This window comes from Eutrigla gurnardus (genome assembly GCF_963514095.1).
Source record: "Eutrigla gurnardus genome assembly, chromosome: 18".
Taxonomy (NCBI): domain Eukaryota; kingdom Metazoa; phylum Chordata; class Actinopteri; order Perciformes; family Triglidae; genus Eutrigla; species Eutrigla gurnardus.
The window spans coordinates 9,828,490-9,843,146 of NC_139929.1; the positions used below are offsets into that span (position 1 = coordinate 9,828,490).

At 43.9% G+C, this 14,657-nt stretch overlaps 2 protein-coding genes across 3 annotated transcripts in view; one reads left to right on the forward strand and one right to left on the reverse strand.

The window, feature by feature from the left end:
- Positions 1-3,868, forward strand: part of LOC311028941 (cadherin-10-like) — a 57,039-nt gene extending 53,171 nt beyond the window's left edge. Inside the window, exon 12 of the mRNA XM_084033757.1 lies at positions 599-3,868. Within this exon, the coding sequence (XP_083889883.1) occupies positions 599-1,101 (503 nt within the window). The 3' untranslated portion in view covers positions 1,102-3,868. The remainder of the gene's footprint in view (positions 1-598) is intronic.
- Positions 3,869-4,454: 586 nt separating this feature from the next.
- drosha (drosha ribonuclease III) overlaps positions 4,455-14,657 on the reverse strand; it is a 79,687-nt gene continuing 69,484 nt past the window's right edge. For both annotated transcript variants that reach the window (XM_084033756.1, XM_084033755.1), the window contains exons 30-32: positions 13,086-13,178; positions 12,067-12,113; positions 4,455-5,097 (exon numbers count right to left, since the gene is read on the reverse strand). In XM_084033756.1, the coding sequence (XP_083889882.1) occupies positions 4,967-5,097; positions 12,067-12,113; positions 13,086-13,178 (271 nt within the window). In that variant the 3' untranslated portion in view covers positions 4,455-4,966. The remainder of the gene's footprint in view (positions 5,098-12,066; positions 12,114-13,085; positions 13,179-14,657) is intronic.

The following is a 14,657-nucleotide window of genomic DNA, read 5'->3' on the forward strand; positions in this document are numbered from 1 at the left end:
ATATCCTGTGAGCTGAAGACAATTTTCCACCCCGGTGGACAATAAAGATTCTATTCTATTCTATAGTTTGTCAAAAAAAAGTCATAGACTAGTATGTAAAAAAAAATGCATAGTATTGTATTTAGAAAATAGCTATAAGTCGTTATAGTATAGAACGTCAAAAAACAGTGCATTACCCTGATGGGGTTCATTTTATGTGAACTTAAAAGCCTGAGCAGGAATCTTAATCATGTTGCATTGGAAATTTAGTAACAAAGTGTATTGTGATGAGCCCCGGATCAAATGTCATGAGGCTACATAACGCCACATAAAGTTGTGTTTTTCCGCACAAAACGTTGTTGTTATTAAACGGCATTTTTGGTGATCTCAAGCAGCAGTGGCCCTGAGGAGAGAAAATACATAATGCATCCTTGTGGTAGCTGGGCCTCTTTCTACAAAGTCAGACAAAGTCCCTGAACATCAGTGAATGCTCGTGCAACATCAACAATTCCCCCTGGGTAGTCATCGGCCTTCAGAACAAGGAGAGGGTGCAAAGCAACAAACAGCAAAAGTCACCAAAGTTTCTTTCTTGTTCTCTTTGTTTGTGTTCTCCCTGTAGTGATCGTGGTGCTGTTTGCTGCCCTGAGGAGACAGAGGAAGAAGGAGCCTCTGATCATCTCCAAAGAGGATGTCAGAGACAACGTCGTGAGCTACAACGACGAAGGGGGCGGAGAGGAGGACACTCAGGCCTTTGATATCGGAACGCTGCGCAACCCAGAGGCCATCGAGGAGAGCAAGCAGCGGAGGGACATCGTTCCCGAGACCTTCTACCCTCCGGTTCGACGGCCCGTGCTGCCGCCGGTGCGGGACAATAACGGGGACGTGAGAGATTTCATCAACCAGAAGCTCCAGGACAACGACAGCGACCCGACAGCGCCGCCTTACGACTCCCTGGCCACCTACGCCTACGAGGGAACCGGCTCCGTGGCAGAGTCCCTTAGCTCACTGGATTCGGTGACCACCGACGGCGACCAGGACTACAACTACCTGAGCGAGTGGGGACCCCGGTTTAAGAAACTGGCGGACATGTACGGAGGCGACGACAGCGACAGGGATTCCTAACGAGAGCCTGGCACATAGATGAGGAGAGAGACGTGAAATGAAACAAACTTTCGGGGCAATTCTGGCGCGCGTTTTTGGCGAGGAAAAAACGGCAAAAGGACCGAGAAACAAGCGCCGTTTGTCCACGTGCTCTTTCGCCACTCACCATTCAGTTCTCCCTCCGGTGACCAGACGTAGGCTTTGTGTGTCCAGTCAGTGTTAGTTGCGTTTTTTGCCAGGGTGCAGTGAAAAGAGACTCTGTGTCAAGACTTTTTTGTGTGTGTACATGAGGCCCAAATATATCTATACCAACATCTTTCTTTTTTTGTTTGTTTTTTCCAAAGCTGCGTGTGATGGACATGTTCAACAAACAGCTTTGTAAACCAACAGATATGCCTATGTATTTTTCAGTGTTTCTGGGACAAAAACATGCTGCATATTGTGAGTTCTATCTTAGCTTGTGTACGTATGGTAATATGATACAATACGCTGTACAGTGGTTTTGTTTTTCTAGGGATTTCTATTCTATCTCCAAGTGATCCCCTCTCTCGGCGATGGGTGCCTCACATCAGCCACTCACCTGCAGTTTGGAGCTCGAGCCTGAAGTGCCAGAAAGTTTTGAGGGAAAAAAAAAAAAAAAAAGATAAATCTCAATACAGATTGGATGGTAATCGAATTCGCGTCAGCCGTGGCTAATGCTCTTTAAAGCGTACATGAATTTTAAACAAATATCCACAAACGCACCAGTTTTTCTTTTTTTGGGGGGTTTTTCACAGTACGTGATTTTAATCCCTACACAGCTTTGATCATTCGCTGTGAGGTGAGCCATATACCAAATATTTCCTTATTGAGCTGAATGTCAATTTTGCAACTCTGGCTGAAAAACAGTGTTATTTTTTAAGATGCATTGAGAAGAAAATCACCAATCTAATGTGCACCAGGCTCAGTCAGAGGAAAATACTGGTCTTGTACTTTTTTGCTCATCTCAAAACACAAAAGTGTGCAAACAACTCACTTTGTACAGCATGGTGTAAACTACGGCATCTAATTGGATTAGATGAAACATCTCGTGGACAGTGACCATTAAAATTCATCATGCAATGTTACTTTCTCCCCTTTTAAAATGCTTCATTTCATCTATTCCCGTGAAGAAAAACAGGAAAAGTAGTGCGCCGAGCGTAAAGATGTAAAGATTTTATACTTTGTGTGACAAAGCGTCAAAGTCGATGGTATGAATCGAAAGAGTTGCCTTAAATCATAAAAAAAAAATATATGCGATGACAAATGGCCTGAATGCTAGATTTGTTTTATTTGGAGGGGTCAGATTATCACAAGGAAAAGTCCATAAATGTACCACATGACCTCCAGCATTAAAACAAAAAAACTAGATGTCCTTACACTGGTTTGATGGAGATTCTGTGTCCCGCGACGGGCTTAGCCCTACACAGACGAATGTATAATAATGTAACGTAGATGTTTTTGGAAATGTGCCAAAAAGCAAAGAACGCCAGTATTTTCCTTTAAAACCCCTGCTATTTCTCAACGCTGTTCCCTGCCCTTCATTACATCTACTGTATGTAGGTGTTGAAAATGGAGCTGATTTCCTGAAGGATGAACATCCTTTTCCATAAATGGGCTTCGATCTAAGGGCGCCTGACCTTTTGAGTGGTGCGGAATGAGGCTCTTAGACCCAGAGGTGTTTCCTCCAGACGTGTTTCCTGCAGCCTGGACAGAAGGACCCAACGTTATCCTGCAGCGATGAAAACACACAGGTTGAGTTTTTAATTGGGAGTTAGAAAGCAAAACAATATCATCACAGTACTTTAACTCGGAACTATGAATATAAAAGGTTTTGGAGTAAGGAGCTGATTGAACTGGGAGGGCAGAACGATAAGGCTGATTAGGCCGGCTAAAGCAAGCTCAGCCCACTTTAGCAGAAGGCCTGTGGAGAGACTGACATTTGAAACCGAAAATGACGAAATACAACGGCATGTTTGCCACGGTGGCCGACTTTCTCCTCTGTACGCGGAATGGAGCTCGGCGTGTGCAGCACATTCAACAATCCAATTGATAACACTGTGGTTGGAAAAATGCTTTACGCTCGGTTATGGCATACACGTGTTCTCTTTCTCCCCCCTTGGTTTTGTTTGCTTGTTCCTGGAGCTCCCCATTGTAAGTGGCTATTTCAGACTGTCGCTGCGATAAGCATTTAATGGGTTTAGAAACCCTTCACTCTAAAGGAAACTGCGTTTCTGCCTCAAGGTGCAACGTGAGGTCTCAAATGGAAATTAACATGACAGCGGTACTCACCAACAGCATTTGTTCCCCTTTCGGTCTTCACTATTTTTCCGTCTTCATGCGGAGTGTCAGCATATCGCCATTACGAAGACGTGCTTGTGTTTTCCTATGGAGAGTGTAATCGCCTCCTAGCATTGGCGCCATGCTCAGCTTAAGGCAACGGACAAAGTTGCACATCGTGACGTACCACTTCTCGTTTTTTTTTTTTTGTTGAGGCAACTCGATGGTGACGCTGATGTCGTCTTGCGCCGGATACAATAGATCTGTGGTTGTTGATGTGTAGACACGGTCGGCCTTTGTGGCTCACCTCTACTACGGTGTATTATGTCGGTGACAATGTGATTGAGCAGTTCTGTCAATGTAGAAACTATTTGAGAGGTCGTCGTAGTGTAAGGGGCCCTCCATCATTGGCCATTCATCAATCTGCTTTGTAAAACGTGATATTTTGTACTGAATATTTATATGACACGATTAAATATCTTTAAAATCAGCCTCTCTATTTTTCTTTGTGAGGTATTCCACAAAAAGACGTTATACATTAAATGGAAGGTTAATAATTGGACAGGTTTATGTACTTGTGTAGTCGCTCCAGTGGACTACTCTCCCTTTAATCTTCTGGTTATGAGGGATGATTTAACTTTTATCTGAAATGTGATAGCAGCCACAGGCTAGCAGGCGAGAAATTTACCATCCTCACAGGTATTTATATATTATCTACGATAAATCGCAGCATAAAAGAGTCAGCTCTACATGTCAGATAGTAATTCATATGACGGCCGTTGTTAAATAGCTGGATCCAGAGGCTACTGAGCTGAGGAAATTGTTAATTAGACAATCTATAATTAAGATCTGTCAGACAGTCAATCGGATTTGGAGGGAGGTTAAAAAAAAAAGAGAGGGAGGGGGGAAGAATCACATTTGGAATATTGGAGGATGAGTGGCAGATGTGAGACAGATGGTGTCATTGTAGTGATTGAATACAATTGACTCAACCCTTTTTCTGAATTAGGCCTTTTAGCAGAGCGATGGGCAGGTGCAGGTTACAATAAATGCAAAAAACAACAAAAAAAAACAACTGTTGATCTGAACCTTTATTTACAATTATAGACTTGAATGATGGTTTATTTTGCATTTCATACTTGATTTAAAAACTTGTTTTCATTTTCTTGAGGCATGTGCCAGTAAAACGATGAGCTCCTTCTGTTTTGGATTTAAAAGTCAGGCAACAAAAATAAACATAAGACAACACAAGGCCACCTTTAACGGTGCTACAGTACTAAACAGCATTCTTCCAGATTATTTTTGCCTTCAGTTCCACTTTAACTTTGAAATTCCTGGATAGAAAAACAAACTAACTTCGAGCTAACTTCACTTTAAATCTCTGGTTTAAGAGTCGAAGCGATCCAACTACTCCACACCCGTGTTTCATCAATGTCCTTGTAGAACACAGTCGACCATCATTGTTAAACTGTTACAGCTCCAACATCAGCGCCATCTGTATTTTGCCGACTCTTGCCTGGACAGCTGCCGCGTTTCCTAAATGCGGACGCGGCTCCTGATTGGCCTCCGAGGGTGAAAAAGGTTGCTGTCACTTCCTGCATTCCTCCGGCTCGTCGGTTTCCTTCTCCTGCCGCTCCCGCTCCCGTCTCATCTCCTTCAGCTCCTGTCTGTATTTACGCTCGATGAAGCGCTTCTGATGAGCCATCTGTGGGAAGTTATCTGGTAGAGGGAGAGGCAGAGCAGGAAACATAAAGAAGTCAACCAAGGAGAACGGAAAGAGAGAGAGACAGAGAGACAGAGAGACAGACAGACAGAGGCAGGGGTGTGAAGCGACAAGGTCAGTTTCCAACTGGGCCAAGACGGCAATTCAGTAGCCCAAACTGCACAGAGCGTGGTTTTCATAGCAAGTGTCACGTTGTCACTTTGGTCGAATGACGCAAGCAGTTTTGCGATTAAATTGCCCCTGTTATTTCATTAATAATGATGAAGTAACAAGAAATTAGACAGGCCTTGTTTGGTTTCACCACGGTGACTATGAGATCTGATAACATAATTACAAGTGAACATTTCTAAATGAGATCTGTAATGAGATGGTGGAGCATGACAGCAGAGAAAATACAACAAAATCAGATACTGATAGGATGTTAACATATAGGCAGTAAACAAAATAACTTGTTTTCCCCTGCAGTTGGATCACAGATTATTTAAAAAAAAAAAAACGTTTTTTTTTTTTTTTTAATTGTCTCATACTGCTTTCAAAACTGCGATTGCCAGAACTGACAAATACAACTTCTTGTTGACAACCAAACTGTAGGAAAGCACAAATGAGACATTGGTTACAGCAGTAATTAGTTTCTAGAGAGTTCGGAAGTCTCAATTTGGGTTTTCTTCTTCTTGCCAACTTGGCTGGAGCAACACAATGCAAATGTGGGCACATATAGAGGGAGTCTGGGTGGGTGGATTCAATGAGTTTGGAGAAAGTGTTGACAGTAATGACTGAATCGGATTGGTTAGGACTCCTGTGGATCAAGGACAAGACACTTGAAAAGGTGCCTCAATGTCTTTTAAAATCTCAACCAATAAGGAAATGAGTTACTGAGGCCATTATGTGTTAAAAAAAAAAGAGTTGATGTTTGACTGAACCACGACAACAATAACTTTTATGCCAGCATCTAGTGGTCATTGTAAGTACTGCATCTCCAGAATGTCAACTTTTAAGTAAGAAAAACAATTGTTCGATCCCAAAATGTGAAGAAATAGTGAAAAAGACAAAGCTCATTTATTCTGAGAGCTTGTTTTGTTCGAGTCCAAAACCCAGAGGTGTTCAGCTTACAATGACAGATGAGTCTACTTAAAACATGACAGAAACAACGATTATATAATCAAAATGATTTCAGATTAATTATGTAAATCAATGAATCAACTTATTCTAGTTATCATTTCTTTGATTGATCCATTAATCATTCATCCCATGTCATGTGGTTATAAGTTCTGAGAGTACAAGATGACATTTTCAAAAGCCTTCTTTTCTTATAATTTGTCTTTGTCCCTTTGGCATTTCCACCGATTTTGCTTGAAAAATGACCTGAATAATTCATCAAAATAGTTGCCGATCATTTTTCATCAACCGATCAATGAATCAACCAACGCTTTCAACGCTGGTTAAACTTTAAGAGCATATCCCAACCCCGTAAAAGGAAACGTTATTTTGGGAAACACCTGGATTTCACAGAAAAGTGCCAAGCAGCTTTATTTTCCAGCCATGACAGCAGGATTGGACCCACCAGGCAGCGCTGTTTTGTTATGTTGTTATTTAGAGCTTAGGTCATTTTCCATTAAGGGTTTATGTTACTGGGTCTATCTGCTGCACACTTCAATTTAAAACAGCACGCATGACAGAGGCCCGGTGGCTTGTGTCAACTCGCTGAGACGCAGATTTGACTGTGCAGTTTTTCCGGCTGCTGACCATGACTATGCAAACCTACACAAATTAGAACCTGTCTTTTTACCCCCACAGAAGTTTTAAAGTCAGCCTGTGATTGGTGAGGACCACAATGTTCTGTAATAATAATAAAAAAGTTCTCATTCTGGTTGCTGTTAGAGGTTTATGATACACAGTGTTAGTGTTTGCTGAAGTTTATCAGTCATAGACTAACCAGACATCTTGTATCTTCCCTGGTAAAGCTTTGGAAAGGCGTCTCCAGAGTATCTGGCAGCGGGATGGAACGTTGGGAAAGTTGGATTTGTTGGTTTAAAGATTAACTCACGACCTTCCCCAGACCTCTTTAAGTTACCGATTGATTGATGGGAACATGTCGTGTCATTATTGGTTGAAAGTAGTTGGTTCTAGCTGATGTAAGCACATGTCATATTTTATTTTCCAGGAAGGTAAAAATATTGGATTTTAGTATAAAGATACCAGAGAAATTGATTTTCAGCATAGACTGTGAAATAGGCGAAAAATATCGACCGGGTTTTTCATTTCAGCTTAACTTTAAGCAAGGGATAACTAATACCTTTTCCAAGAACTACTACTTCATTAAAAAATCTACTAGTTTGCTTAATTTAGATGTTAACAAAGCAAAGAGGGAGCACCTGAACCTCCCACGTTGCTTCATTTCAAATCCAATGTGCTGCAACACAGAGCCAAAACAACACAACATGTGTCACGCACTAAATACTTTAAGCCTGCACTGCAGATTGTGTACATTATCCTCTGATGAATGGGGAAATGGAATTATTACTATTGTCCAGACGGTGGATTCACAGCTGATAATATGGCAACTTAGGGTGTGTGCCAACTCTTCAACTATCTTGTGTGGATAGTGTGGTATTTGTTTTTTTCTGGAAACGGCTGCCGCCCTGCTGCTGCAGACGCATATCCACGGTGGGAGAAACACACCACAGGAGCAGAAGTAAAAAAAAAAAACGCTTCTGGAAGGTTGGAGCGACGCATTATCCATCTGGAGGGCGCTCAACTCCTTCCCTGGCGCCGATAAGCTCTTAGCAGATCGGCTGTTTGAAAAACACATCACGGCGGTTTATTTAAAGAATGCCTCATCTAATGTCTAATAAAGAGCACAGTGGGAACTTCTTTCTGTGTGTCTCCTGAATGCGTGCAAAAGTATTTATAATTCAAGTCGTTTATTGAGTTAGACATGCAAGGAATTCCCTTCTCTTTGTGGCTCGCACAAAACGGGCAATTTAAAGATGTCATCTTCAGCTCTAAGGTGCGCTGAGGTATTTTTTCACTGTTTACTATCATTTTATGGACTCAATAGTAGTTGGCCTCGGTGTGAGCCTGAGAACACATTCTTCAACTAAAGGCCAAGTAGAATCTTAGATGTTTGGAGTTGGAGTTCCTATAATTAGAATTCTGAAACCGCTGATTTGAATAGCGCAGGTGTTTTGACCTGTGAATAGAAGAGGTGTTTTCTTCTATTTGCAAAACTAATTTGTCATTATGGCAACAGAGAGGAAAGGTACAAGTTAGCTGCAATATTCTATTAAAAAGGAGATGGATCAAAAAAGAAATACAAAAAATGAAAATAATTCTGAGAGAAATTTGAGACACACCCATGCACGGATACACACAGTATTTCAATATGCTTTTTGGTGAGTAAGGAACACTGGGGGAGCCTTTGAGAGAAAACTACATATTGCGGTTAAAATATGGAAATCACTGGCATTTTTCCCGAGGAGATGACTTGAGAATTACCCACTCGAGAGGAAACAAAACAGCTTTGGTTATTTCCATTGTTTAACATGCGGCACAAGGGCAAGCGTCAACGAATATGGTTGCTGAAGAATACACAAGGCTTTTCCTTTCAGTCAGGATCAGGCATCGACAATACACATTGAGATTTCTCCACCGTCCGCCGTTCTGGGGAAAAAGCACCTTTGAGAAACACGCGGTCTCTGCATATTGATGACTTTCGGTTGAGGCGTCAACGCACACGGGTCTTCCGTTTGTTTGTATTGTATCGACGGTGCAGTAATTCCTCTTAAGATCCAGGCCTGAGCTGCTTTCGGAGCCCGGGCTGGATGTACGGGGGCCTCTCGCAAAACAACGCGGCCTGTTGTTGCCCGCCGACAGCGGCGCGGCAGCTGGATGTGGAATCTGTGATGAGGGACGGCTCCTCTTTTAAGGGCATAAGAACATACAGTGTCCTTTCACTTAAGCATTCAGTATTCAGCCGAGGCTCAGGCTGTGAGACGACTCTACAATAGACTCCGCATCGGAGTCTATCACCTAGAGCTCGCATGCACCACATCACTCAACGAGCCAATAGTGCACCTGTATGGCAGTGCTGATGAAGGGATTTCCCCCGCCATGCCATAGGCCAAACAAAAGGCTCAAGTATTCAATAGAGATCCTGCATACTGTACTCTACTTTGCCTATATCCATCCAAGGCTTTTATCTGGAGATTACGGGGTTTAGAGAAAGCTGAGGGAAGAAAAAAAAAAAAAATGCAGTCCCCTTCCAGCTTCTATCCAGATCGACGCTCCTTCTCTTATTCAACAGATATTGCATTGTCTGAGAAACAAGCAGCTGCAAGGAAGCTCAAAAAAAGGGAAGGGGAGGGCACTTGGAGAGAGAGTGGAGACTTTAAACAGAGACGGCGCTATCTGGGAGGATGCATGACAAATGGTTAAGCCGTTTACCATGTATATTTGATGTCGCCTTAGACCAAAAGGTGCAAGGAGCCTCGGGGTGTGAGAGACTCCGCACCGCTCGAATCACTTCCCCCTACCTGGCTGCTCTCAGCTCGATTTGTTTGCACTCATCGCTCTCCCAGTCTGGGCCTTGGTTAACATTTAATTCTGCCTTTGACAGACACAGGCAGGAGACTGTCAAAACGCGGGCCATCAAATAATGAAATGTGAATCTGCTGAGCCACCAGTGGATCGGCTACAGACAGCGAGCGCGCCAAATATTGGGCCCTGCTCTCTTTAATGAGCTCTGAGCTGTCTGACTGAACGCAGCCATGTCTCTCACCTCTCTGACACCGCCGGAGCCGCCGGGGCAGGAAGAGCTCAGCAGCAGAAACAAAAAAAAGTTCAATCCCACTCAAAGTGCTCCTGATACTCGAGCACGCCTTAAATAAAACATGGAAATGAAGCCCGACACGTTGCCGGATGGCGTTTTTTTTCTTTTTTTTTTCGATCCGAGGGTAACACGAGGTAGGGCTGTTGTACAAGAGGAGTAATGGTGTAGCCAATGCTGCAGTGAGGGCCAACAAGACAATCAATGACGAATTACATGACACCAGGGCTAATGTCCTTGATTAGTCTTGCTATGCGAACAAATGAAGCGGGGCCCTTGACAATCACATGAGACACAATGCTGCTCCGATAGGAGTTGATGCGTCAGGCGCTTCGGCAGCAGATGAGCTCCAGTCTCATTATATAAGCTCATGGTCAGGAGACACAAAGATCCTTCAAAGGCGTGATAGAACCCTGCTGACTGACCTTGCAAGAACACGCTCGACAACGAAATAACAGAACACGAACGCTGCAGTGACGCGGCTTGCAAAGAAGTGAATCATTAATGCTTGAATAGTGAATTGTACAAGAGATATCATAGGATTATGTTTCATTTAAACGAGAAAAACGATAAAGAATGAGCGCTGCCTGGAAATGATGGAAGTGATCTGAGCAACCATCAGCAGCAATTCACTAGTGGAGAGCCTGGTGCAACCACGTTGCAGCCTGCAGTGGTTTTCTTTCCTCTAATAATCAATTAAAGTCATACGATTGACAGGCTCACCTCAGGTAGTCGGCAGCGCCGGGCAAAAAGAAAAGGAGTACGCTGAGGCTGAGGGGGAGTTGTAAATTGCCAGCGTTAAATTAAGTGACAATAGAAAGTCAAACAAAGCCCTCGAAGTGGGAGCATTTTGCTCTGAAGGAAGGAAGAGTTGAAGAGATGATTTTAAATTAACTGACCTTTTAAAAGGCATTGCTAATCTAGCCACATGAAACAGAAATTTATGAGGGGGGAAATATTCATTTACTAGCAATGAGCATCTATCAATCATGGTGACAGAGGTGTACACTGGGGAGAGGAAATGGGAGGAATTAAGGGAGGGAGGAAGCCACAGGAGAGAGAGAGTGTGCACTGAACTACGCCCCCTGATAAGGAGGGAGGTGAGGGAGAAAGAGTGGGGAGTTGGAAGCAGGAAGAGAGGGAGTCCTTAAATAATACCGCTTTAACACTAATGTTTCATAAAAAGAAAAGCTAGGGCGCACAAACAGTATCAATCACCAGCGGCTGGAGGCCTCATTTATGAGCCAAATGAAATCAAGGTTTGACCTCCGTGCCCTTTGCAAGTTCTGCAGGCCGGTTCCAACAAAGCCATTTGCGCTCACCTCCAGCTAATTAGTTGGGTAAAGAACAAATTGTACATTTGATTAATGTGGCGGTCACAGGGAAAGCGGGCGAGGCCAGTCCAAAAATTACACTTTATCACCGACCCAACTCTTTGCACAGTGTAACGTACGATATTATGCATCCGCATACATATGCATCGAGTGTATTGTTAAGTGGCGAATGGGAGACGATGGAAACATCTCACGGATGTGTCGCTGAGAGCCCTGTAATTGTATTTTTACTTGGCAGCGAATGAGACATTGTAAATGTCTAAAAACCACTATCTATTCTCCTTAAGTGGTGGTTGATGACAAGTTGAAAAACAGCCAAGGAGTGAAGCGGCACATAGGGAACGCATCAACCGCACTCCCTCAAATCTGAAGAGGAGTGCTGAGCACGGGAGAGCTGCGAGTGGGAAGCCTCGCTCTCGTGGTCTGTAAAAGGGCTCGAAAAACACAACAAAAAAAAAAGGAAACTTTGCGCCTGCCTTGACACAAACTTCCTGTGCTCCCTCAGGATGATCGACAGGGTCGAGGATGCTTTAGCATCTCCTGTCCTTGTTGTATTGGTTCTCAATCTCTGGCTAGGTCCCATGCCTATGCTCTGGGCTAGCACTTCAAACAGCCTAATGTCCTATATGTCGCAGCCAACCGGCTGGTCAGGCCACAGCGCTCTGCCAGCCATCTTGCATACTGTACAGCCAAGGCTAATATTCAACACAGAGGCAAAGCGTGTGAAAGGCTTAAAGGCTGAATATGTGTGTGTGTGTGTGTGTGTGTGTGTGTGGGGAGGAGGTTCATGATGCCAAACAACTCACATTTTTCGAGCGCATCCATCGCAGCTCCCATTTCCGCCTGTTGGATGCTAGATTAGAACATTTTTTTTAAAAGGAGACAGAGAGGGAGAGAGAGAAAAAAAAAGGGAGAAAGAGTCTTTAGCATATTCAAAATGTCTGTTTTTAAATTTTTTGTCGAAAAAAATGCAGGCCCAGTATTGAGGGGATTATGAAAAGTGCTTTATATTTGTTTTGAAAGAGCCCTTTTGCCTAACAATCCCAGGTAACACAGTGCACACATTTCAAAAAGGTAAGCCTATTGGCGGCTCGGCGCTGGGCACTGTTTACGCCCGCAATTCACCGTCCCTCCGTATACATATCGTGTGCCGTGTGATCAGAGCCCAGCGGCGGAGGTGGCTGGGAGCTTAAGTCATGTAAATACAAAAACATTAAGCTGTCAAAGATCCCATGGAAGGGACAAACTTATCGCCAGCTTAGAGCAAGAAGGAGCGCTTTCAAGTAGGGGGCCATGGAGGGGATTTCCACATGTGGTGGTGGTGCTGGTGGTGGGGGGGTGAAAGATGTTTGATGGATTTACGTTGCATTTCTAGCAAGCTCTGTTGCGGCTTTATTATCAACCCCTCCAACCCTGAAAAGGCCGCCGCGTGGATGTTCTTTACTTTACAAGAGCGTGAATGTATGAGCGAACACAAAAGGTGTCCACAAAACGCTCACAAACACATCGCTGCCCTGCTGTGAAACACAATATCCCAGCCAGACTTGAATTGCAGCCCTGGATGCATTGTCGCCCGATCGCCGATTCTTCTTCGGCACAACGTGATGTCTCCATAACACAATTTACATCAAATCGATAATGAATCGATTCATTTTCATTCTGCATAATGTCTCTCCTGATAGAATAGGCCAACACGAGCTTAATTGCTATAATAAACACCATCAATAAAGCGCAGCCATTATTCCTCGAAGCCCATTAGCGGTGCACTGAGAAGTGGCGCTGCTTGTCCTGTTGCGCCTTGTTATATTGTGCTCGTCTTACTCACCTTGGGCCTTTGCCACAGCCGATTCGCTCCCCTTTGAAATAGACGGCGACGGTGTAGGTGCGAGCGTGTGAGGGCCCGACTGTCTGCAGGGTCCTGCAAATTCAAACACAGAAATATGGGATGACAGGGAGAAGGGTAGAGTTGAGAAAATAATAATAATACCCAGGGAGAAAGGCACAAGGACACACAGGGACGTTGTCCTTCAGAGAAATAACAAGAAAAAGGGAGGTGAGGAGAGAAAAAAAAAACTTTTCAATTGGAACAAATATAATTCATCTCAAGCGGCGGGCTGAGAGGAGGGGAATAGCGCTTTGATTCAGTGGCGTGCTTTGAGAGCGCACAGAAGCCATCTGAGGGACATATAAACAACTTTTAAAGCCTCCCCAACTCCCCACACCCATCATCCTCAGATACCAAGATCTGTGTTTGCTTGAAGAAATTTGACATGTTTGGAGAAGAATTGAAATAAAGAATGACAATAGTCTTTGAGAGACCCATGAGTCTTTGGTGAGCTTGGAGGATAAACAATAAAAAGCTAAAGAGGGACCAACAAATCTAAAAGATGGATGACAACGGAATATCACTCAACTAATTTACAGATGTACCTCATTTGAGAGGGAGGGGGAGAAAAAAAAAAATCAAGCTGTCAGTGTTGTTACATTTCTGCAGGGACATAAGCACAAGATACCAGACAAAACTTGGGAGATGTTTGAAATGTTAACATTAGCATAAACATCTCAGACCCAAGCTGCGAGTCACCTAAATTATTCACAGACAATTTACTTATTTCAGGAGAGCAATCCATTTTTAATGCAATGTGGTCACTTATGACACGTTATCAATAATTCAGCCCCCTTTCTCACTTACAAATGAAGAAGCACATGGCACGCGTGGAGCAAATAAGATTCTTGTGAGGGACGTTTTAGCCAAATCTCAACAGGGAGAGCGTGTCGCTTGGAATTAACGCCGCAGCTAAAATAACACACGACGAGACTGGAATGAAAAGGAAAATCTGTTGGGCTGTTGGGAAGTTGTCAACTTCAATGCTGCACACAGATGGAGGTGTGTGTGTGTGCGAGGGGGAAAGAAGCTGCACCGTAGAGGGTCCGCACGAGCTTCAGCTCCCCACTAAAAGCAGCTTTCTTGCGGGCCACTCTCCGCAAGATGTGAAAATGTGCACGTCTACGCTCCCCGGTGTGTCTTGCCCCGGACAAGATGTACAGTAGAGTGATGGTGCTGGGGTTGAGGTGCAAATCTGTCATCAACCAGACACATTCGCCAGGGAACCTTTAGCAGGGGGCTCGATGCATTAACTCCCTTCCTTCTCCGTCTCCATCTCCGCGTCCTTTCCTGCCCTTCGTCGGTCATTTACTTCCTTTCTGTCTGACATGAACACTCTTGTCTCAGCCTCTGTGTCTCTACTCTTCACACTTGTAAACAAACACACACACTTAAGACGGCCTGCCAGTGAGGCGGCGGTAAATCAGAAGGTTGGCGGTTCGATTCCCGGCTCCAGTGTGGGAAAGTGTTTAGGCAAAGTGGAATGCGTTTTGTCTGGTAATGTATGCTAGA